We start from the raw sequence: 23,615 nt of genomic DNA on the forward strand, positions 1-23,615 counted from the left end.
TGTCATTGAGGGACATATTCTCTCTTATGTCAATAGGGTGGAAAAATGACTGGATATTCTTTAATCTCAGTATTGCTTTGTGTATGGAGCCTGTGACAGTGCAGCAGTGCCGGTAATCAGGCTGTCAGTGAGTGGGGCCGTTAAGGGGCAAAGGGAGGGCCTGTGCTTATTCCTATGCCGCTATTGTGCACAGAAACCTGTCCCTTGGGCTCTCATCTTTCTTGCTGACGACTGTTCTTGTAATGAGTGCGCTGTGTGGGCGTGGCCTGTAGGGGGGTGGCGGGGTAAGCAGCAGGACAATGGGAGCTGCCAAGGGCTCAGCGAGGGTGGGGGGTGATTTTCTGCCGTACCCTCGCTGGGAAATGACACAATGATCTCAGAGCGTGAAGGCCTGACCTTTAACTCCCAGTGTCTAGTCACTCTGAAGGGCCTCCCTCAACCTCTCCTGCCTGCTCACCACCACCCCCCCCCCAAACCTTCCTCAGGGGCATTATTTGAAATGGGTGGATAATGATAGCAGCTGTCCGTCTGGAGAAAGAGGGAAATGAAGATGGGGTAGGGATATGAAAGTGATACCGGTAAGGGTGACACACTTTTGCAGAACTTTATTTCACAATCCTCTTGGCAAGCAGTCTAGGGTTGACTCTAAGAAGCTTCTATGCATAGTTTATTTTCCTTCAGAAAAGAAATGATGAAAGACTGAACACAAGTTGGAGGTGCCTGTTTCACAAAAGAAGTCAGAGGTGCTTGTTTGACAAGTTGTCTTGGTGCCCGTCACCCCTGTCATTACCCACCAAAGAGCAGTGGCTGCAGGGTGGTGAATCTCCGTCTGTCGTAGTTCAATAATCACCTGACCTTTAGCTGCTGGGGCCTTGATCCTATACAAGCACCACAAGTGTGCCTGCTGGTCTCTCCCTCCAAATCCCTGACCCGTCCCTCCCAGAAACTCCGTACACGAATATAGACAGCAGACACAATCGATGTCCATACTATGAGGTTTTCATCTAATCAGTTAATTTAATAAGTAGATCCATTTGACTATCTTCTGTAATGGGTTATCCTGTACAGGACTGAGGTTTAATTCGATTTAATTACATTTAATTTATCAGATTTATGGGAAATACAGTGGTTGTACTTGCCACTGGAAATGTACGTTTGTATGTCAAACAGAGTGCTAAGTCTCAAAAGGGGACAATCGGGCACCGTGAGAAGTATCTTACATTCCAAAGCATTCACACATAACACTAATGTGGTTATAAGGTTTAAGCTACTACACTAGTCTGCCATAAATGAGTCATGTTTCTAACATGAGCAGCTTACATCTGCTGGGAATTCAAAATGGAAATAGTCATGGTTTAAATTTGCACTGTTACGTAAAATGCTGCTATCTAGGCATATGGGGGTTGGTGTGACACAGAAAGAGTCGTGCAAAAATGCCCAGATGTTGTCAGGCAAAGGGACAAGCTAAAGACAGGAAACGTGATTTGTAATGATATCTGCCGGAAGTTACTGCTCTGCCTTTTTTTCAACTAAAAGGGAAATTAGGTCTGCTTTGAACTGCTTTGAATAAAATGAGAAATAAGATGCACGGCAGTAATACAATACCAATCAGACAGCCAGCAAATACAAGGAAGAATAGACTCAGGCCAAATGGGATGCAGAGGAGAGATAAACCATTAACATACACAGAATGGAGAATCACTTGGAGGACTACTGAAGAAAATGCACCCCTTCTTTGTCCATACACATACTGTGCATATATACTGTGCGTGCATGTGAGTGTTATAAAAAACTTTCTGTAGTTTTGAGAACAAGCAGTCGTCCCATGTTCCAAAGAGATAGAAAATAGTGAGGGCTACACAGCCCATACAATCCTCCTTGCATGCGACTCTTTCCATGGCCAGAAGAGACAGAGATGCACACCTGAAATAAAATGGGAACTAGAAAGGCAAGTACATGGAAATGAATGTTCATGCCACCATAAGAAACTGAAAATCCACCGAGAACAGCCAGTACATAAGGAAAAAAAACAGAGTGAATATGCCATAGTCAAGACAGTAATTAAGACCTGCACAGAGGTGTGTCAAACTCTCTTATCATGGAAAATAATCACTCAAGCTGTTATGAATGCTAGATTATGAAAACTTTCCCCTCCTTTTCTTATTTAGCTATCGTTCTTAAGAGGACAATGGAAGGAATTCATGATGGATGCCAAAAAATAAACAGATTCATATGAAACACAACTGTATTTATTGTTTAGAAGGAAGAGTGAAAATCTGTGCACCTTGCTGAGATCCGTGAAACAGGTTCTGCTGTCGGTTACTCTGCTCTTCCCCTCACTGGCTTGGCATTGTTTCAATTGTCTCTCATAAATGCCCCTTTGACTGAAAGTTCTTGCATTAAACAATATACTGGCTTCAAACTGAAGGAACAATAGCCGCTTGTAAAGACGACTGCTTTTTTGACCTGTTGGTCGGGAAATGTCTGTGTTCCGTTTTTTATAGACTCCCTTGAGTCCGATAGACTTTGGTCTATATATCATGTTAACAGGTGTTCTACCTACCAACTTATCTGTGAGCCAGTCCAGTTTTCCTACAGAACATTCCATTATGGTTTCAATCAGATCATTAAAATCAAGCATGACATTTTATAGGATTGTCGCGATGGATCCCTGTTTTATTAATTCAAAAGAGCAAGGAGAAAGAAGGTCTTCTTTCTCAGAAGCACCAAACATTTGACTGGCAGCACTTGAGAATGACAGAAGGCTCAGTTATAGGCTGAAGGGGTGGCTGTAGATGTGGAGTGACGGCTCGGTTCAGGAATAGGGTAGGTGTCGCGTGGGTAGCCTTGAGATCGCACAGCTTTGTTTATGGAGTTCAGGGGAACAATGGTGCAGCAGAGTTCCCTCTACCCACAGAGGGTAACCCGATAAGGAATTAAGGAAGTGCTGCTGTTCTGTTGGCTCAGGTTTTCAAAGACTCCTCCCTCTCACTCTTTTGCATCCTGCGCCCTTTATCCCTTTTAAATTAATTATATATATAATATATTCAGTTATATATTTTCTTCATGTTTCTTTGTCCAGCTTCCAACCGTTTATCCTGGACAGGATAATGGGGAACCTGGAGCCTGTCCCAAGGAGTATGGGGTACAAAGGCAGGGGTCCACCCCAGAGGGGATGCCAATCAACACACAGTATACAGATTAATACGCTAATACTGCACAGGCAATTCTGAGAAGCAATCAGCCTCATTGCAAGTCTTTGGACTGCAGGAGGAAACCTGCGTAATGCAGAGAAAACACGCAGAACCTGCACATGGAGAGTGAAGAGGGGATTCAAACCCCCAACCCTGGAGGTGCAAGGCAATAGTGTGACCCTCTGTGTCACCATGCCACCCACAAGCAAAAAACGTACAGCATGCAAATGTAACATATAAAGTCTTTATCATTTTAGCATCGGCTATAAGTAATTACTTTCAAAAGATGCACACTAAATCACACATGCAAGTGCACATTTACCTTTTTTGAAGTGACATTGGAATTGGAGACTTCTATGCAGTCCTTCCAAATTCTCTTTTCCAAATATTTTTATTGTGTTTTAGTGATGGAAATGAAGCGAAACTTTTTTTTTTTCCAAAGAAAAGGTGAAGCCAGTGTTCTCCAAGCTTCCCCCTTGTTTTCTTTGAGGAGAAAGACTTAATTTTATTAAGTAAGTGTCACGATCTTGGTAAGCGAGCGCGGCGATCGTGCGGAAGGAGCAGGCAAGCAAGCGGGATACGGGGAAAACGGGGGTTTATTCTCAGGAACAGGACGGGAAACAGGCATTGACTCTCACAAACATCAATGACGGACACTGGACTCGGGTAAGACACGGACTGATATACACAGGACTGAGCAAATAAACTAGATACAGCTGGGTACAAATCGGGAGAAAACACGTGGGTAGGCAGGGGGCGTGGCACACAGGAGGAGCCGACGAGCAGGGCATGACAGTAAGTCTGTAACCATTGAATTGTGGTTAGGCATGTGCATTTATGTGATCCTAAAAATGTTCAAATACAACAAAGGGAGAGACAAATGCATACATCCATTTTCTTTGACATTGAAGAGCCATACAGAATTTTGCAACTGGGAGAACTCTCATTTAATCACAGCCAAACGATAACACAGGACAGAGGTAATTACAGGAGTCGTCGGAATGCACTACAGATGTGTTTACTTCCTCCTCGATGCAGCAGAACACAATGAACCTGGTGTCCTGTAATGTAAGATGTGCTGCCACACAACAGCGGCCTGCATCATGAAGCAGAATTTCTTACTGGTTAACTGGAATTTCCTGGTTAACTTAGATGTTGTTTTTTAACTCAACCTGTAGACTTACTCCTGCTTAGTTTTTAAATCATTAGTTAATTTCCATTTCTGGAAGAGAGCCCCTTTCCTCCTGATTTTATTCTTAATTTCCTTAGTAAACCACCTTGGTTGTAGTTTCCTAGATTTAGTTTTGCTGGAAACAGGTATGAAGTCCTCTTGCACTTGCAACCATGAGCTTTTATAAAATTCCCATGCCTCTTCAACCGTTTTTCTATTTAACTCCATCCAGTTTACAGTTTCTAGTTTCAGTCTCATACCATTAAAGTTAGCTTTCCTAACATTGTGTACTTTGGTTGTGGCCTTTGCTCTTCAGACACTAAAATTAACCTGAAATTTAACCATGCTATGATCACTACCGTCCAATGGTTCTAAAACTCTAAATAAAGCTCTAATTTTCCAGTCCTATCCTGGTTATTAGAGAAAACAAGATCAAGAAGGGCTTCTCCCCTGGTAGGGGTATTAACAAACTGAGTAAAATCCTGTACTAATTCCACCATCTCAAGTTCATTTACGGAAGAGCCAGAGACTGTGTCCCACTGTATCCCAGGTACATTTAAATCACACATAACCACGACATAATTTTTATTACTCATAATCTTGATGTCGTCATATAACATTCTACTTTACTCTGCAGCTACATTAGGTGCTCTATAGCAAACCCCAAGGCCCCATTATGCCGTTTGAGTTTTTAGCATCTAGTTTTATCCATCCAGCTTCTGTACTTTTATTTTTATCAGTGACCTTGCCTGCATGTTTTCTTTTATATATATCGCAACACCACCTCCCTTCTTGCCTGTCCGGTCTCTACGGAACAATGTATAACCATCCATATTATATTCTTCACCATCATTGTCACTCATCCATGTTTCAGTTATTCCTATAATGTCGTAAGTGTCTGATGAAATTATAGCCTCTAAATCATGAATTTTGTTTCTAATACTCTTGCATTTAAATACAGACCGCAAAGGGTAGGCCTTTTAAAGTGCCAACTTTTAATATCTATTGGGGCTTTTCGTCTCTCCCCACCTAAATTCTTCACTAACCTCTCTGTCCCCCCAGTCCTTAGTTTAAACATTCCTCAACTACTCTACACATACGTGTCCCCAATACACTTGTTCCTCTCTGGTTCGGATGCAACCCGGTCTTGGTCTCAAGACTGGTCTTTTTGTGGTCTCAGTCTTGTCTTGGTCTCGACTCTATTTGGTCTTGGTCTTGTCTTGGTCTTCGACATAGTGGTCTCAATGGGATGGGGAAAAAAAGAGAAAACAGCGCATCCTCACAGAACAGTATAATTATTTATTACGCGCCTCAATTCAAATGCAACCAGTCAGATGCATCTATTTTAAAAACGTTACTGTATTGTATTCATTTTCTCAATGGACACTGCCAGCGCTTCACAGTCCACACACATCATACACATTGCATCATAGCAAAGTCAGCAAAGAAATGTCCGAAAAAGTCCACGAAGTAGGCAGTAATTAACTTTGGCTTTACAGAGGACAAACAGAATATTTGCAAAACGTCTCAGAAAAAGAAACATTTTGCTGTATGCCGATTTTGTCGAACCACCTTGACAGAGACTGCTGTGTGGGTATATTGTTTAATTATTACAGTGGTGTTATTTGACATAATAAATCATCATTGATTATATAGCAACTGTCTATGGGCATTGTGTTGAGCAAGCTTTCGTTCTATGCTATATGGTAAGTGATTTTAGTGATGTTCATATCGAAGTGTAAAGATTACAGTGGGACAATTCCAATTTATCTATTAATGGATACAGCATAGTCTATAGCATAGTTATAATTCAAATAAATTAGGTATTTTACATTCATTAGAAAGCACAGTCTTGGAGGTGCAAGAAAACGATATGGAAATGGAAAGGACTATTCTGTCGTGGACTGTACTCGTGGCAGACCTACTTGTACATGTGGCTGTAGCAAATATTTTTTTAGATACCTGTAGTCTTGGTTATAGGGTCCTCCTCTGGTTATATACAAAGTTAAAAGTTTTTAATGTGTTTAGTCTTCATGTGTCATTATTCCTTGCTCATACTCAAATGAAGATAAAGCATACAAATCTGTGTATTTTTTTTTTCCTTATTACATACCTTGCATCACTGCTGTCACTACTATAATATTTCCTTCTGCCTGCTGTATACTATCCATCCATCCATCCATTTTCCAAACCGCTTATCCTACTGGGTTGCGGGGGGTCCGGAGCCTATCCTGGAAGCAATGGGCACGAGGCAGGGAACATCCCAGGATGGGGGGCCAGCCCATCGCAGTGCTGTATACTAGTGTGTGAATAATTTACTAAATAAATCTAGGCGCACCTTCTTAGTTAGGAGTAGGGCTGTCTGGCGCTCTCTGTCTGTGGTGCATGTACCTTTCATTTGGTTGTGATAACTTTCTAGTGCAGGTGTTCATGCCCCTCGTCTTTAGACACAAAGGAAGGTACGGGAGTGGAAGAGTCACTCCCAGCCTGACAGCAAGTGAGCAGATGGGCTCAGGTTTAGGCTGGGCAGGCTACAAATGTTTAGAGGGTGCAGGGTTCCCTCTCAGCGCTTTCATGTTCAGCAATGGACACAGTATCGCTGTTTAGGTTTATACGACTTCCCTCACATGTTCCCAAGTGTGCCCTGAACTACAGTACAGTGTGCTGGAGGTAAGCAGAACCAGTAAAGAACAACTTTAATATTAATGCTTATGGAAAGAATAGCCTTTTAAAGTGGTGAATACAGTCCTGTTGTTGCAATATTTATGATCTGGAAAAATACAAAGGTCAAACTAGGTATTTGCACATACTAGGCTTACAAGGGGGAATTACATTTTATCATTACAATACTCTTACAGTAACTTTCTGAACAGTTTTTCGTTTGTTTAAATTAACTAAGTATTAAGTAATTAAAAGCTTTTTCTTTCTTTAGGGCATACTAAAAATTGCGGAATATGAAAGGACAGGTTCCAGACAAGGAGGCATTTCTGAGGTCCTGAGTGGATGCATTCCAGGTTTTCAGCTAGTATGGCACCAGGAGATTGACTAGATATGGTGTCTATAGAGTCTCCAGAGGGAGTGGTGTTGGTTAAGAACGCCATCATTTGCAGCATTTAGTTAGTATCCACTGTATTTACCCTAAAGAGACAGCCGAATGTAGACCAGCAGCCAGCAGAATACCCCAGATCTATCAGTGTGCCTTTGTTTTCAACAGCCAGACTTCATTTGCTGTCAGATTCTTGCAGTTGAGGTATGGTGGTATAGGGGTACGGGGTTATAAATAGAGGTACATCTGTGCTCTATTATCTCAACATCAGAGAGCTCAATGCTTCCATGGTAAATAAAAAAATAACAGTTGGTCTCTAGCTTATCTGTCCCTCTGGAAATGGTCCATCTGGAAGGTGCACTGAGCATGGCATCCCTGTGATTCTTTAGCCTTGTTTCTCTTCTGAATCCTTGACATCCTGGACCCTTTCGTATAATGATGAAGTGCATTGCAGCTAATTCATTATACAGTGGCCCAGAGATGACTCGGGTTTGATGAGCATGGTGGACTGAAGGTGCAGGAAACAGATCAGCTTCACTCTGCTGTGTCCATCAGGTCCCTGCACTCAGTAGTGATTTCTGCTTGAATTTTTTTTTCTCTAGTAAGTAAATAAAAAAGTGATGTGAAAACAATTTCTCTTTTTTTGGTCAAGATTTGGTCAAAAGTTGTGTGAATGACTGTACTTACAGTAATGTGTGTGTGTGTGGTCCAGCTATACCTTACCTTGTGGGGACCAAATGTCCCCACAAAGTGATGAATACCCGTTTTTTTTTACCTTATGGGGACCAAAAACTCTTGTATTTTGTTTGGTTACTTACTGTATGATTATGGTTAGGGCTAGGTAGGGGTTAAGGTTGTCATAGTTAGCAGTAGCAGTTTTCCTATAGAAATGAATGAGTGGTCCCCAAAAAGATATGATTACACGACTGTATGTGTGTGTGTGTGTGTGTGTGTGTGTGTGGACATGGGAAAGAACTTTGTACTTTATACACTGGGCAATTTCTCTCATCCTGTCTTCAGTTCATAGTTCCAGGTAGTCAAAGGGACCATGAATCCCACAGCTGGGAGTAAGTAGAGTCATGTGCTTACAGGGTTTCCACTGACTTCCTGACCCTGTCACTCTTTCCTGGTGTGACTTGAGAGGCAGAGAAGTGGTGTTTGGGCTGCAGGCTTGGTGCTGTAATATGCATTGTGTGCTCTCTCTCTCTCTCTCTCTCTCTCTCTCTCTCTCTTTCCCTCTCACTCTCTCTCTGACTCAGAGTCCCTCGACACGGCATTCCCCCTGAAGCTCAGATCCTCTGCTGACAAACCCCCAATCGGCAGGTAAGTAGCGGAGCAGCCGGGATCGCAATGTGCTCTGCTCTCTTTAAGGCAACTTTCCTTAACCTTCTTAAAAACAACTGCCACATTCATAAGCTGTTTGTAAGTGTCATTCTTTTACGTAAAAATGAAGCTACCCGTCGTATTACTGACGTGAGTTAAACAAACTGAGAGGAGGTGCCTGCTGCGTTGTACAGTGCAGCTATCAGTGTAGCTTGTTTCTGCTTTTGTGGCTAGTAATGCTTCTGGAATTTTCCCCTCAGGTTGGTCTTTGTTATTTTTCTGGATTTTTTGCTGTTTTATGGGCTTATTGCTCTCAATTTCTTGACATTAATTAATATCACTCTCCACCTGATGATTGGACAGAGGTCAGTAGAGCTCTGAAGTACTATTTCAGCCACCTCTGGACTGGCACCGGTCCACTTCCCGTATTCAGATGCATCTCCTTACCGTGTGATCGGCTGCCTCTTATTGGAGGTTACGTCGGAATTTGGTACAATCCTTTGCATAGACTACTGTCAATGGCTTGTGGAGAGTGGTTCTGCTATAAACGGAGCCTTAAAACCCTCTCTGACTGAACCAGGCAGGCTAACTGGGCTAATAGCGCATATAATTAAAAAGAGCTACATGGAAGCAGAAGTGGCTGTTTGTTTATCATGATGGGTGTGATATGTGGGTAAACCACCCCCCCCCCCCCCATGGCTTTCAAGAAAGGAGAGGAATATCCATGCATGTATAAAGAGGTGTGTCAGTCTGGCATGTTGTATTGGATGGAGTGTCTGCTCTGGCCTGGGAGGCTGCCATGTCTCCTAATGGCAGCGAGCGGGTCCATGAGGCCCGAAATGAGGAGTATTTATCAGGGCACACTCATAGTGTGACGGACAGGCAAAGGGGATGCAGCACAAACATACAGTTTGCCAGTTGCTCCTGGCCTCTCGCGTTACACACAGAAAGCTTTATCCTTTAGTTAGTTATCATGCCTTTGGTCCCCCCATTCTCATTATACTGTTGGCATTAGCATGACATCACCTATAGATAGGCCTGCCAAGGAGGGACCTGGGGGCCAACACCTTGGGTTACATATGAACATCGAAGATGTCTGAAGACACTAAACACACAGCAGTGGGGGTGTGGGGGCCTACTTTAGCAACAATGTTTGCACTTCAATGACTGTGTCATTATAAGGGGGGTGGGCTGTCCCAAAGCTCAGTGTACTTTTCTGTGTGCAGGTATGTAAGCCCTCCCCTTGGGGCCCACTGGATCTGCTGACATGACAAGGGTGTAGAGCAGCCTCTTTTCAGAGGGTTTCAGTTTGAATTCCACGGATGATATTTACACCCCCAGTAAGTCTCTTATCTTAGCTCAGCTAGTTAAAATAAGTTTAAAATATGATTAATCTCATGGCATGAATTTTATGATATAAAATGATTTTGCCGATTGTACTCACAAGCAGGGTACCAGCCAGCTCGGGTAAAATGCGTTGCAAGATGTAGGATGCACTTGCAACCTGACGCTCACCGTTCCGGCCCCTAAACCAGTAATCTGCCCCCTGGCTCCATGAACCACACCGTGGGTTGGCGTGCCAGAGGGTTGCAGTAAGATACACCGCAGGGCCGGACGTCAGCGTTGTTGTCCTGCACTGTGGTAGGTGACCACTTCAAGGTCAGTCTGTCCTCACGGTATCAAAAACAAACTTCGGTTTGGTCCCGGCACTGTGTGGTATAATTTGCGAGCTTGGCAGAGCCGTGCAGTCAAGCGGTACTGTCCTGGAGAACTTGCTAATTTACTGGCGCTCTGCAGCAGGCAGATTGGATTTTTAATTAACAAAAATATTTGTGTCCTCTTTCCATGCCAGAAATTATGGAAAGTTTGCCTTTGTCGTGTCCCACTGTTTACACCTAGTTCCTGTTTCTCCTTATTTCTTTGGGGGGGGGAGGGTTGTCACTGTTCTGTGCCTTTGTCTCCCATGTGTAGGTGCTGTCTAATCCTTCAACTGCCACTTTGCACCAACTATGCTTTTGTCCTTCCATTGAGTTTAACTGATATAGGCCCTCGTTGTTTTCATTTTTTTCAGTCAATAACCGGTGGCTGAGAGGTCAGTGTTTAGATGTCTAGTGGGATTGTGGGACCGGCGCAGCTCCTGCTCCGGAAAACAACCCTCCTTTAGTTCCATTGAGAGCTCCCATTCTCCTGTTTTTCCATGTAAATGACAATACTGGAAAATTAATTCTCCTCTGTCAGTTATGCGGCTGTGGATCGGGACTAGGCAGAGGACTAGTTTGGTCAGACCTGGCCAGAAATATATGGATTTTTTTTTAAGATCAGCAAATTGCTTCCAGCAGGGGAATCTCTATAATTACACATACTTGGTCCCTGTTTCTTCAGTATGAGTATGTGGTCACACGGTTTCAGAGTACAGCTGTGGGAAATACCCTGTAACTTCAAAGTTTAGCTGGCCAAAGCAAGAAGTAGTCACACACATAATGAAATGATAGTGCTCTAACAAAAGTATTCAAAAAGAACACATGCAATTTTAGCACTTGTTTGTCTAAGAGAGCCCTACTGTTGTTGACACAAACTGGGCTATGGTTTTCTAGGCTCGGTTTTGTCTCAATGATCACAACATTGGAATGCCTCTCTTCACCACCTTGCTGCTCTAAGTCACGAGTCGTCGGTGTGTGTTGAATTCTTGCACATTTCGGGGGACTGCACCGTACACAGATGGTGGAGAGGCAGCGCTAAAGGATAATGGCCCTGTTCAGGCAGTTTGGGGGGGGGGGTTAACACCTTGTCAGGGCTGTAAATGTCTTTTCAAATGTCTTTGAAAGGTACACCAGAGAATGAAAGGGTAGCATACACCAGCATAATGTCAACAGCAGAAGAACGGTCTCATTGTAAACTTCTGTGGGTGAGTCTGAACCAAAATGTGGGGTCTGATACATGCACATGCATGTATGTTGGTTACCGATGGGGTGGGCGTGGGAATCGGAGTGTCATTTTAGGGTTAATTCCTGGCGGTTCCTTAATTGATTGAACAATTTCTTTTGCTATATTTCTGTGTGGTTTACTTTACTGTGGGAGGGAGAGTTGTGGTGCTGTCATGGGGCGAATTGCCCAGTTGTGTTGTCGTAGGCAGGTAGCATGGGCTTCAGACGCCACATGCTGTTTTTTGATAATACTGAGACCAATGTCATGGGTTTCTGTTCAGAGATCAGTCTCTGATTACTGTGGGGGACCTGCCATTTAGGACTGGGTTTTATCTTCAGGGAAACAAATATTCATATGTCTATAACTGATGTGTATCCATTTCAAGGCATCGTATTACTTGCTGTGACCCCCTCCACTCGTAAATCAGGGGTTAAATAGGGCCATTTTCCAGGATCTGAGGCCGAATTTTAATTAGAGCTGCCAGTTTTCTGCAGTCAGTCGATGAAATGTAGTTCATGTTGTTTTGCCACTTTTTTTTCCAGTGTTAGGTGAGCCTGGGAGGGAGGGATTTGGCTTTGGGAAACAGGCAGGCTATAAAAAGATTAATTAAAATGCGAGAATCCAAGTGGCTCTGGGTCTGATGTAATGCAGAGGTTTGACAGTGTAATAGCGAGGAAAGCAGTGCAAAACTTTTACTCATGGCTGCAAATCAAGTCTAGGGGCCAAGTCTGCAACTACCACAGGCTCCAGAGAAGCCCGGGAATGGGGGGTGCTTTGAGGGGGAAACTCCTGGGAGACATCAGGTCTCTTTTTGCATTTTTTTTCTTTTCCTATACAGATGAAGAATAGAGCAGCATGACTCTTGCTCACCATGTCTGTGCTTATCAGCCACTGAGAGCCAAAGTTCAGGTGGGAGTCCCAGGTCCCTGAGTGAAGCACCATGCGCTCATGTTCGCAGGCCCCTGGGGCTCTTTCAAGGAGCTTCAGGGCTTGTTTATCGAGGTTACTTTTGAACCCCATAGTATGTCCGTCTCTGCATGTGCCTTTCGAAATGATACATCGCATCAGTAGTAAACACCTTAATAAGAATGTTTCTGCCTGTTTCTGCTGGCTCCGAAACATGTTCATAAATCTTACTGTTTTCATCTTTTATCCGTACAGGTGACGAAAATTTCAGTTAAATGCATATACTTTCTCTTTCCTCCGCTTCTGCCTTTCAAAGAATTAAATTTGAATGAAAATACAGCATGTTTGTTGTCGGTAGGGGGAGGGGTATAACTGGTGGGAATCACCAGCCGGCAACCAATGGTGAGCCCCCCTCCCCCCCTCCCGGCCCTTGTCTTTTGGTTGAGAGTGTCAGGGCGCCTCACGATTGGCGATTCACAAGCACAGCATCTGGAGCTTTTGAATGTGTGGGGGAGGAGTCTGAGGCGATATTAAAGCGTCTGTCCCAGTCAGCAGCTCCAGTGTGCTTTGTGAATGTGGACTGCACAGCCGGCTGTGAAGATACCGTTTGACAGTCTGGCTTTCTATTTTATTTTATGTTTTTCATTTTCTTTTTTCCAGGGCTTTCAGCCAGCCTGCCTCCAGTTTTCAGGGCCGTGGACCGGTGCCTCCTTGATATCCAGACGGTGACCTACAGCACAACGGATCTGGGTCTGGAAACTTGAAGAAGGTTTTAGAAAACAGCCTGACCTCCAGGGACCACTGCCCCCTCCCTGGCAAAGTGTTTAAAGGGAACTACCGCCGTTAACCTTTAAGTGCCTTTGCCATTGATGTGGACTGGAGTGGAATTTGACCCTTTCTGACCCTGTCGGACAAGAAGGCTTTCAGTGAAGACAGGGAGGATTAAAGGCTGTAAAGAAAGTCAGGAGGACAGGAGCACCAGGACTGGGCAGAGGTGAGAGAAAAGGAGGACACACTCTTCTTTGAGTCCCCTTTCTACTTTTGACCAGAAAGTGCCCCTCAAGTATGCCGGTGGAAACCTTGCGCCCCTCGGACGGGCGCCTGGCTGGAGCCCCCTTCACCTCCGCCATGCCTTTCCGCATCCTCAACAAGGGGCCCGAATATTTCCGGCGGCCGCTGGAGCCTGGAGCCCGCAAGTTGAGTGCGGTGGAGCGGCTGGAAGCAGACAAGGCTAAGTACGTGAAGAGCCAGCAGGTGGCCAGCACTCGGCAGGAGCCCGTCAAGCCCCCCGTCATCCGCAAGCCACTGCTATCGCCAAGTGTGCTGCTGCAGTGCCGAGCCGGCACCCCCGTCACCCGCAAGGCCCCGCGCCGCCATGGAGTCGCAGTGCCTTTAAACCTGGACGCCCTCAACAACCTCATTAACGTTTGCGAGCCACCTGCATCGCACAGCGCCCTCCGCACACCTTTGTCTGAGAGCCAGTCTGCCAATCCCATCCCTGCAGAGCCCAGTTCTAGTGCCCGCCGGCTCAACAGCAACTCCTCTTCTACCTCCTCGTCCTCCTCCCTCTCTCCTCTGTCCGCCGACCAGAACCGACGGCCTCCTGTGGTCCCAGCACGTGCGCTTCAGGCTGGCACGTTCGCTCCCTGTGGGTCAGCGGGCACTGTGGCAGTGCGCCGGGTGGATGTGCGGCCGCAGGTGGCGCTGAGGAAACCGCAGAGAACACCGCAGGCCCCGCGGCGCCTCGTCCCGCAGCTGCAGGTGGCCCAGCCGCAGGTGCCACCTCCGCCCACCGCTTCAGCTACAGCGCCCTCCCCTCTGCCTTCCAGCCCCCTGCTGCTGCATGCCACGTTGCCCCCTGCCTCCCCAGCCTTCACACGTCTGTCGTCGGCTAGCTCCCGCGGCTCGGCGCGCCGCCATCCCTCTCTGCACCGCTCTAAGTCAGACCTGAGTGACCGGTACTCACGGGCCACGGCTGACCTCGAGCGCTTTTTCAACTACTGCGGCCTGGATCCTGAGGAGGTCGACAACATGGGGGTGGAGCACTTCGCCCGTGCCAGCTCTGACATCGTCTCTGTGTCAAAGCTACGCAGCGTCAGCACACCCAGCTCTGAGTGCGGGGCCCCGTCCCGGCACAGCCACGAGGGCCCTGAGGAGGAGGCGACACCGGCCAGTGAGCGCACGCCCTATGGAATCTCTGTCATCGAGAGGAATGCTCGTGTCATCAAGTGGCTCTATGGGATCCGGCAGGCGCGCGATGCCCTCAGCGTCTCCAACGTCTAGCAGACCACTCAGAGATGGATGGCCAGCTGGTCCTGGAAGCACAGTGGACTTCTGCACCTTCTCAATTCTGTTTATATTTATTTATTGGTCAGCTTCTTGGACAGTGAGTGGGTCAGTGATGGGTACATGTCTGCGGGCAGACAGGGGTCACGGCTGCCCCCACTCTTCTCTCGTGCTCAACTTAAATGATTTACTGTTTCCATTAAGACTCTTCACTCTCGCAGTATAAATCTGAAGTGGCTGGCAGGACCCTGCCTTCCAGCTGCGTGTCAGGACTGCCGAGCTGACAGACACAGAGACGGGGAGCTCACTGTTATCCCTTTGCAATAAAGTAGGCGGTGGTGGACTGCTGTGAATATACAATAATGTGACTTTAGCAAGGGCAGGTGATTGCCTTGATGCTGCCAGAAACCTGTTGTTTCAGAGTAAGGGGGGTTAAAAGCCTTCACCGAAGTGAGCATTAGTGTATTACTGCAATAGGTAGAGTATGGATGTTCAGGCGAGGGCAAGTCGATACTGTGAAGCCGTCTGCTGCCTTTTGGTTCTTCTTCATAGGTTAGATGATGGCTGAAGTGGTTTAAGCTGCAGTGTGTGCATGTGTTTACACTCTGAGGGTGGCGTTTTTCATAAACACGGTGTCTTCATACCTGTTCTCACAGACTGCCTTGATTTTCGTCGTGTTGTTTTTTTTCCCTGTTTTTTTTTGGTGAATGGTTTTGTCCTGGAGAGAGCCATGTCATGTTGTAAACAGAGAGCTGACGTAAGTAGGGAGGTGGGCAGCAGGAGCAGGGGGCCCTGTGGTGGGTGTGGAGCTTCATCCGGGGTAGGTGGGGGGTCTGAGAATGAATCGAGTCTTAGAGGGAGGCGCAAAGTTTGACTGGAAAGGAATCTGTGACGTGCCATGCAGAGCATTTACTTAAACTGTGTTTCATGTTGTTTACGGAATCTACACCCACTGACATGTAACACACATGCCTGTGTCAGCCAACAGCCAAGGAGAGTACATGCAGGTGTGCTAAGGTGGAAGTGTGCTTTCTGAAATGATACTTTTATGCCCTGACTTACTTCTCTTGGAGAAAAGCTCATCCTGACCTAACTGAGTCACATTGAAGTTCTCCTGATTAACTGCACTGGACCTTCAGTCTTAGTTTTGCTGCAAATTTGTCTTAATGACCTTTCAATAAATGAAAATTCAGGAAGTGCTGCCTGTCTGCCATTTTATTTGGACTCTGACATGCCATCGTCACTGAAATGTGTGTTTTTTAAAAAAGAAATGTTTTCCATTCAGTACGGCTGCTTAGGTCAGTCACTCCACTAGCCTGACCCCCAGAACCGGTGAAACAAAACCATAAAATGGATTGTTTATATTTATGTTTTATCTGGCAGTGTTGAGTGTTTGTCTGTAGATTTACATAAAATATAAACACCAAAGTACTTGTCTCTGAAAGAGGAGGATGATCAGATGCCCATTTAGCTACCCCAGAGGTGCTCCGTAGGGTAGTCGGCCTCTGTTGTGTGAATACATACATCTGCAGCCCAGTAGTCAAGCTCACAGCATCAAAGGACCTTTAGGGACCGCTGCACATTTCATAACCACTGCAAACAAGTCTGCACCCTGCCCACCATGCCCTCTTAGCTGTTCATGTTGCTTCCCTTGCTCCGTTAGTTAAATTTCTTGCCTTCTCAGTCTCTCTGTACTCTCTGATCTGCCGTGATATTGTGCTTGATTTTGATGCTTGCTATTCAATTTGTCATGAATTTTTAACGTGGGGTGTCTTTGTTCAATGCCTGTTGCTTTTTTTCACTCCCATATTACATTATAAACGATGCAAAGCCAGGAGCCACCCTGAGTTCCACACATGCTTCCTAAGGAACAGGAGCTTCATTCAGGAAGGGCCAGAAGTGTGAAGGAGAGAGGAATGCAGGGCCTCTCTGCTTTTTCTCCCGGCTTCCTGGGGTGGCTGGACTCCAAACTCCTGCTGTGACTCCAGTGCTCCTCAATGTATCCATTCTTTTCACTGCGAAGTCAGACAGTGGCAGCTGAAGCTGGGCCCTTAGTAATTGAAGCATAGCATTTAATGCTGAAGCTGGGGCCTTAATTGCTTGTAACTGCCACTTACCTGAAGTGGAGCCCCTAACTGGTTGAGCTGGGCCCTCAGTGGTGGGGTGTGGCTCTGCCAGGTAGGATGCCATGGCTATGGTCAGAAGGTCACAGGTTCAAATCCTAGAGTCCGTTGAATAAAATGTAAATGAAGCTGAGTCCCGAACTGTTAAGGTTGGGCCCTCAGTGGCCAAAACAAAGCCCTTGATGGCCTAGTTGACCTGTATTCATGCTTTATCGGGTAAATGTTATTTTTTCTCACAAGCGTGGCATTTTAGATCTCTGATTGTGGCCACAAAAATGGGAGTAGAGTCAACCTTGTTGACGTGTTGATGCAGATGAAGGCATGTCAGCAGGCGATTGCCTGAACCTTGCTCTGCCTCTACATCAAAAACGTTATCAGAGTTAGCAGTGATTAATATGTAACCCGCGACTGAGGGGTAGGCAGGTAGAGATAGTAGTCTCTGTGCCGGCTGTATCCTATGCTGGTAGCAGTTTGTACACAACCCTTTATTCTTCATCACACACTCATTACACTCTTGAAAAACATAAAAAGTCTCTTTTATCAAACACAAATGACAGGCATCAAAATGTTGCGGGTTCTGCAGTTGCTCTGTGTGGAGCATGAAGCATTTTTAACCATAATACTGGGGAAAAATGACCCGAAACATGAACATGGACAAATGGACCTATCTCCTTTCTTTTGAGGTTGTTTGGTGTTTTCTATGTTCCAGAAAGCAGGCCAACGAGCAAGCAGACCTTCGGCCTTAGATAAGAGCCAGTAGCCAGAAAGCAGTACTGGCTTATATCCCCAGCTGAACTATGCATAAGACCTGCCCTGCTGGATTATGTCTGTTTCCCTACTTGTCAGTTTGCAGGGAATTTCCTGCACTTGTGTTCAATTTAACAGTTGTCATGTAGCTGATGGGTGGGGGGACATTTCATAAGAGGGACAGCATACAGGAATAATATGAAGCATGTGTCTTCACAGTTCTACAGACACATAGACTGTCAAGCAGGCCGGACATACACTCTAACCTCTGTGACCTGGTGTGAAGTGAAGTGGCAAACCAGGAGCTCTGATGGCTGACTGGTTTGTGAATTCCAGTCCCAATGCTTATTCCATTACTGTGTTGCTGTCCTCACTGTGACTGCACAGAAGTAAGACACTAACCAAAGAACCTTCAAGCAGATGGTAAATGAACAGTATAGAGATAATTTTGCAGAGGTGGAGATTTCAAGTCCAAAGAGTACAAATCCAAACCAAGATTTTGTTTCGACCAGCCACTTAAATAGTCTAGTTGGTTGAAATAAAATCTTGGTCCGGATTTGTACTCTCTGGACCTGAAATCTCCACCTCTGGTAAATACCACGTGATGTCTAACCTTGTCTTTTTTACATTAAGAACAAAATGTCCCTTTGATATTGATAAACCGCTTAAGAAACCTTGGAGAGCCGGATGGGCACAAGTATGCCAAAGTGTGGCAAGAATGTGTGGGAAGAGAGAGAAGTGAAACGCTTGATATGTATTTATTAGCCGATGCAGTGAAAGGTGACTCCACAGTTACACAGCATTCCTGGATTAGCCGAGCAAAGTGGGACCTGCTCAATGGTTAACTGGAATTGTAAACAAGCAGAGGACGGAGTATGATGGAAAGCTGTGCCAACAGTCAAGATGATACTACGATGGTTCACAAATGTCCAAGACACTCATTTATCCTGATAACTAAATGCTGATGAAGGGTAATATGGTGTGTAACAGTTATGTACCAGGCGTGTTCAGGTCCCTTTGGCTTTGAATATCTCCAAATTATAACATTAATTTGACAATGGTATGAAATTAATCACTAAGGGAAAGGCAATGGCATTAGGAGAGGAAGTGTCGGAGATGACGGTGCTGTAACTAAAGGAAATGTGGTGGAAATTAAGGACCCGGCTTGTCTTTACTGGGTTCTGCCCTCTATGGCTTCAATCTTTCGGCCTCAAGCCTCATCACAACGTTTAAATTTATTTTTGTAGCGGCATCTTAAATTTCCCCCCAAAAAAGGTTTAGCATTGATTGGAAAGTATATGTTCAACTGGTAGAATTGCATATAACTGATCAGTAATTCATCACCGCGTGACTTGTTAGACCCCGACTGACTTGGATCGATGCTTAATTGACTTAATGGAGATCTGGCACAGACAAGATCTCTTTCTGTCCCAGAACCAGGTCACTCTGATCTGAGATCCTGCTCTGCAGGCTTCATTAGGCATGTAATTCATTAGTATGTCTGTTTGGATACATACAGCATATAAACACCCACATTTTTTTGTGTATATGTGCATTCAATTTTCGTTTCAGTTGCCATTATTTGAATCTGTCTTGAGATTGTTGTGTTGATTATGTATTTGTTTTAAAATTTGCATTCTTTCCTCGGTCATGACTGTTTTACCCTTGCTTCGGCGTGCCCCTGGAGGCTGTGAGTTATCTGTGACCAGGCCCAGCTGCCCATAATTGACTTTCATAGCTATATAGCCATTGCATGCTTGTCATCCTGATTATCACAGTTCGGCAGGGGTACCAGTTGATATTACCATTTACTGGGTCACAACTGCTGTCCTGGACTGACACCAAAAATGGGCTGTGCTGTAGACTCATGCTGTAGACCCATGGTCCTTCAATAACACTTTTTCCTGATCCCAGGCCAGTTGAGTGTGTGCTGATGTTGGCCACATCTTTTTTTGAATCTGCATAAATGCTCAGACACGTTAGTGTTTGTGTGAGGCCACTGCCTCTGTACGTGTTCAGCCTCTTCGTTCATATGTAGGTGTATAATGGCATGGTGCCTTTTTTTGCACAGGGGGCTGAATGACAGAGAGCCAGGGGGAGCTGATTGTCATTCAAGGGGGGGGATCGCCCAGCTCAGAAAGGAACGGGGTATTCAGGGCAGCTAAACAGCACAACAAGGACAACATCTTTTTTCCTCTTCTCCCAGCCTTCCTCCTTCATTCATCTGTGCGTTCATTTATTCGTTGCATGAAGGTCCCCCTTAGTGGCAAAATCCCTAATTAAAAATGCAAAATGGATACTGCTTTGGATCTCAGTTGATGTCCGCTGCGGGGGGCACAGTGCCACCTTTCTGCGTGGCTCTCCCTAGAGGCCTGAGTGACCATGTATATGAACCGTGCATGTGCTCTTGCCCAGTGAGACAAACATCCTCACTGAAGGAACTTCCATGAAAAATAGCCCTGTGACTCACACACTTGTGAAAGTACTGTGAAGCAAATAATGAATGAATGAATGAATGGGCTATTTTAATTATGATGAGGTTTGAATTCTGGCTTTCTAAGGAGAATGCTGCTTTGCTATACCTGTAGACTAGAATGAAGTTTACATGGCGAAAAAGACATTTTTGGATGGATTGCTGCAGTTTCTGTCTTAACTGTGAGGGCTGGTTGGGACCATCAGATCTGATGATATGTAGGGCGTTGGCTTCAGCTGGGCTTTGATAGGGGAGCTGACTGCTTATAAGGCAGTTTTTACCTCGGCATAGTATTCTGATCCAAAAAAGGAACACAATTTGGTTTTGAATTCCAGTGATTCAGTGAATTTTCTTCCTGGTGTGTTTGGTCCATTTTGGCCACTTCACGCTGGCCCTACTTACGGTTCCCCATCATCCAGCTGTTATTTTCCCACGGGAGTAACTGAGGCTAAGTACCTGTCCCTAGGGAGTGTCAGTGCTTGTCCTGCTCGGTATTCATCCCGCTTTCCTGAGATAGAGTGTCTAGATACAGGTGGCCCTTTGCTCAAGGGAACTGTTCTCTCAGTGCCGTACCGGAATCATCTGTCTCACTGAAGCCTGGTAGAGTCTGGGCACTTCACTGCTGAACACGATGAATATTTAATCCCAGGGAGTTAATGTGAAGGTGCCTGCAGCTTAAATTATTGGCACCGGGGCTATGGGCTTCCATGCTGTGGGATAGATGTCTGAATTTCAGTAAACTGACCATTAGTAGGAGTCCACTTTGTATTCCCCCCCCACCACCACCACCACCACACACACTAATCCTATAGAAAAGATGAGATGTTATACACATTTTGTTAGTTTGAAGAGTACTATTTGTGGATAATCATTCTTCATTCATTTTCTTGGGGGTTCCGGCAAACGATCACCAATCTGTCAGATTCGCAGGATAACCTTAACAAGTTGTGTACAGCAGAACGGTTTCGGCAAACTAAGGACAGCCAGGAGTTTGGAAAGGCAGGACTAAGCTTCCAACTCAGGTACAAGTCAAAGTCTGAGCACAGACCCTGCCTGCAAACTCCTGGTGATGATGCTTCCATCACATAACAAGCCACTGGCTTTGGACTGATCCACGACTCATTACAGTCCATTTCACAAATCGGGTTTTTTTTCAGGGATGTTACATGGAAATGTTATGCCTGTTTAGATGCAAATTATTTCAGGCCTTCGCCGATTTATACTGTTTGCACTACTCTTTTGCTTTTATTCATAACGTAACTTTTAATTTTGATAGGTCGGTTGTCCTTAAATTGCTTGCAGGCAGGAATTACTTTCATTCATTAGTTCAGTTCAGCATTTCAGTGTGTGGGATATAGCCAAGCAACCTGAAAGTTGCTGGTTTAAGTCCCAGGATGGGTCTCTGATATAGCATTATTAAGCGGAGTATTTACCCTGAGAGGCTCCAGTAAGATATCCTGCAATGGAACTTGAAGTCATTTTAGATAAAAGTATCACATGAGCAATTACTGTAAGCATGAGAATGAAGCAGGTGAAAGATTATGTGAAAATGTACCTTCAGGTACAGGAAAACTAAAAAGTGATTAATCTCCCCCTGAAACATCTCTTGTCATTTTAGCACCAGTTTTTTGTATTTATGAGGTCATGAGTGATATACTCACATATCAACAGAGAAAGTTGGAAAAAGCTGACATATTCAGCATTGATATTTTAAACAACTCTTTTGGTTTTTGCAGTGTCCTCATTGCATACAGAAGTCAGTTGGATCCCCCTGAGCTCTCTCTCTCTGGTTAAATTGTTCAATCACACCCCGCCTTGAAACTGGAGCTGTTCAGGCTATCAATGGCACCCCGAGTGAAAAGTAAGTAACGGCATGCTTGTCGCTGCTTGAAGCTGTCCGGAGAGTGAGTGAATTCCCTTTCAAAAGCACAACACATGCAATGCAGGTACAAAGGCAGCCCTGGAGCCACTGAGAAAGTCTAGCAAGCAGCTAATGATGTTTCTGCACCTTGTCCCTATAGGCCCTGCCCATGCCCCTGTGTTCCTGAATGGGTCCATTTCAGACCCCACTTCAGTACTGTAGCTCACTGGCTGTTGTGTTTACTAGACGCCATCAAAAAACATGGTGAAACACAGATGCAGTCTTTACAGAATGGTACATAAAAAAAGTCTCTTGGTGGAAGCTCAGCGACACAGCAGAGGGAGGTTAGGCTGTGCCTCACCTGCCTCTGATCCTGGCTACATAAACACCTCCTTTACCTCATTATAGTCAGCGAGTGGTTATATGAGGCAGGAAGCTGCAATTCCTCCCTTTGTCCCATAACCAACAGAGAAACAGACGTGTTTAAATATAGAGCTGCAGCACTTGTGGGAGATAAAAAGAGATCAGAGTGAAAAAGAATGAAATTAGAGGCTTATTAAACAAACAACACTTTACATTCAATGGAAATGGGGAACTTCTGGGTGACCTGATACAGGTGTGTCTTCAGTTTGGCCCGAAGCAAAGAAGAGGGAGATTGATAACAGATGCTTTGTTTATAAAAAGCTGACATCTGCTAAATTAGCTAGAATACTTAGGATGCATCCAAAATCGTGTACTTACACAGTAAGTACTGAATTTCGGCAGAAACCTGGTACTTGACCATTAATGTAGTATGTAACGTAGGCCTATGTATGCATGAGAACTTTACCTGACTTGGATGTTTCCCAATGATAAAGTTTAACCTCCTGTGAAAGTTAGAAACTGTTAAAACCTACCAACGAAAAATACTTATTCAAGTCAACATATAGTATGCAACTGGGTATTGTTTTTTATTTAAATTATTACAGAGATTGCACTTCCTTTATCTTCTGAAAAATAATTACAGAGGAAGCAACAATCCTTGCTGGTGGAGTGGCCTTGTGGAAAAGCATAACGTCTATCAGATGCACGCTTCAGAATTTTGTAGAATGTATGTCATACTGGTACCGTTTGCCATCTGCCTAAACTGAACTGAGGACTGAACTGTATTGATGGATGGATGGATGGATGGATGGATGGATGGATGGATGGATGGATGGATGGATGGAAGAAATGCAGAATTTAAGTGTGGGTTCCACTTACTTTTTAAAAAATGTTCTTGAAAAAGGCTGCTTAGTTAGAAATTCAGGTTTGTACGTACAAGAAAAACATTAGTCAAGCAAGAATATGGCAGCTCCACTTAAACAGTGATGATTTAGACGCCCCCATGTCATTGTTTATTCCAGACTTCATGTCCCATTTCTTAAGTGAAAAAAAGGTTTTTCATTAAAAAAGACATTGTGCTCAGCCGGGGTCAATATGAGTAGATGAAAGTGTTTAATCCATTACAGTTATGGTGTGACTCTTTCCTCTTATACTATTTCTTGCCAGTAATACTGTTTCTTCCACATAACCTTGAAC

At 44.8% G+C, this 23,615-nt stretch overlaps 1 protein-coding gene across 13 annotated transcripts; it reads left to right on the top strand.

The window, feature by feature from the left end:
* Positions 1–8,418: 8,418 nt before the first annotated feature.
* Positions 8,419–16,047, top strand: wu:fa11c10 (protein FAM110A). 13 transcript variants are annotated; one of them, XM_049016358.1, is made up of 6 exons: positions 8,419–8,478; positions 8,671–8,734; positions 9,961–10,393; positions 11,560–11,639; positions 12,498–12,568; positions 13,226–16,047. In XM_049016358.1, the coding sequence occupies exon 6, from the start codon at positions 13,631–13,633 to the stop codon at positions 14,846–14,848; it is 1,218 nt and encodes a 405-aa protein (XP_048872315.1). In that variant the 5' UTR covers positions 8,419–8,478; positions 8,671–8,734; positions 9,961–10,393; positions 11,560–11,639; positions 12,498–12,568; positions 13,226–13,630; the 3' UTR covers positions 14,849–16,047. The 13 variants fall into 13 exon arrangements, with proteins under 13 accessions (XP_048872315.1, XP_048872313.1, XP_048872312.1 ...); XM_049016356.1 differs by having other exon boundaries at positions 9,961–10,375; XM_049016355.1 differs by having other exon boundaries at positions 9,961–10,074; positions 10,182–11,639.
* The last annotated feature ends 7,568 nt before the right edge of the window (positions 16,048–23,615 follow it).

The sequence above is a fragment of the Brienomyrus brachyistius genome, chromosome 6, assembly GCF_023856365.1.
Source record: "Brienomyrus brachyistius isolate T26 chromosome 6, BBRACH_0.4, whole genome shotgun sequence".
NCBI classification, from domain to species: domain Eukaryota; kingdom Metazoa; phylum Chordata; class Actinopteri; order Osteoglossiformes; family Mormyridae; genus Brienomyrus; species Brienomyrus brachyistius.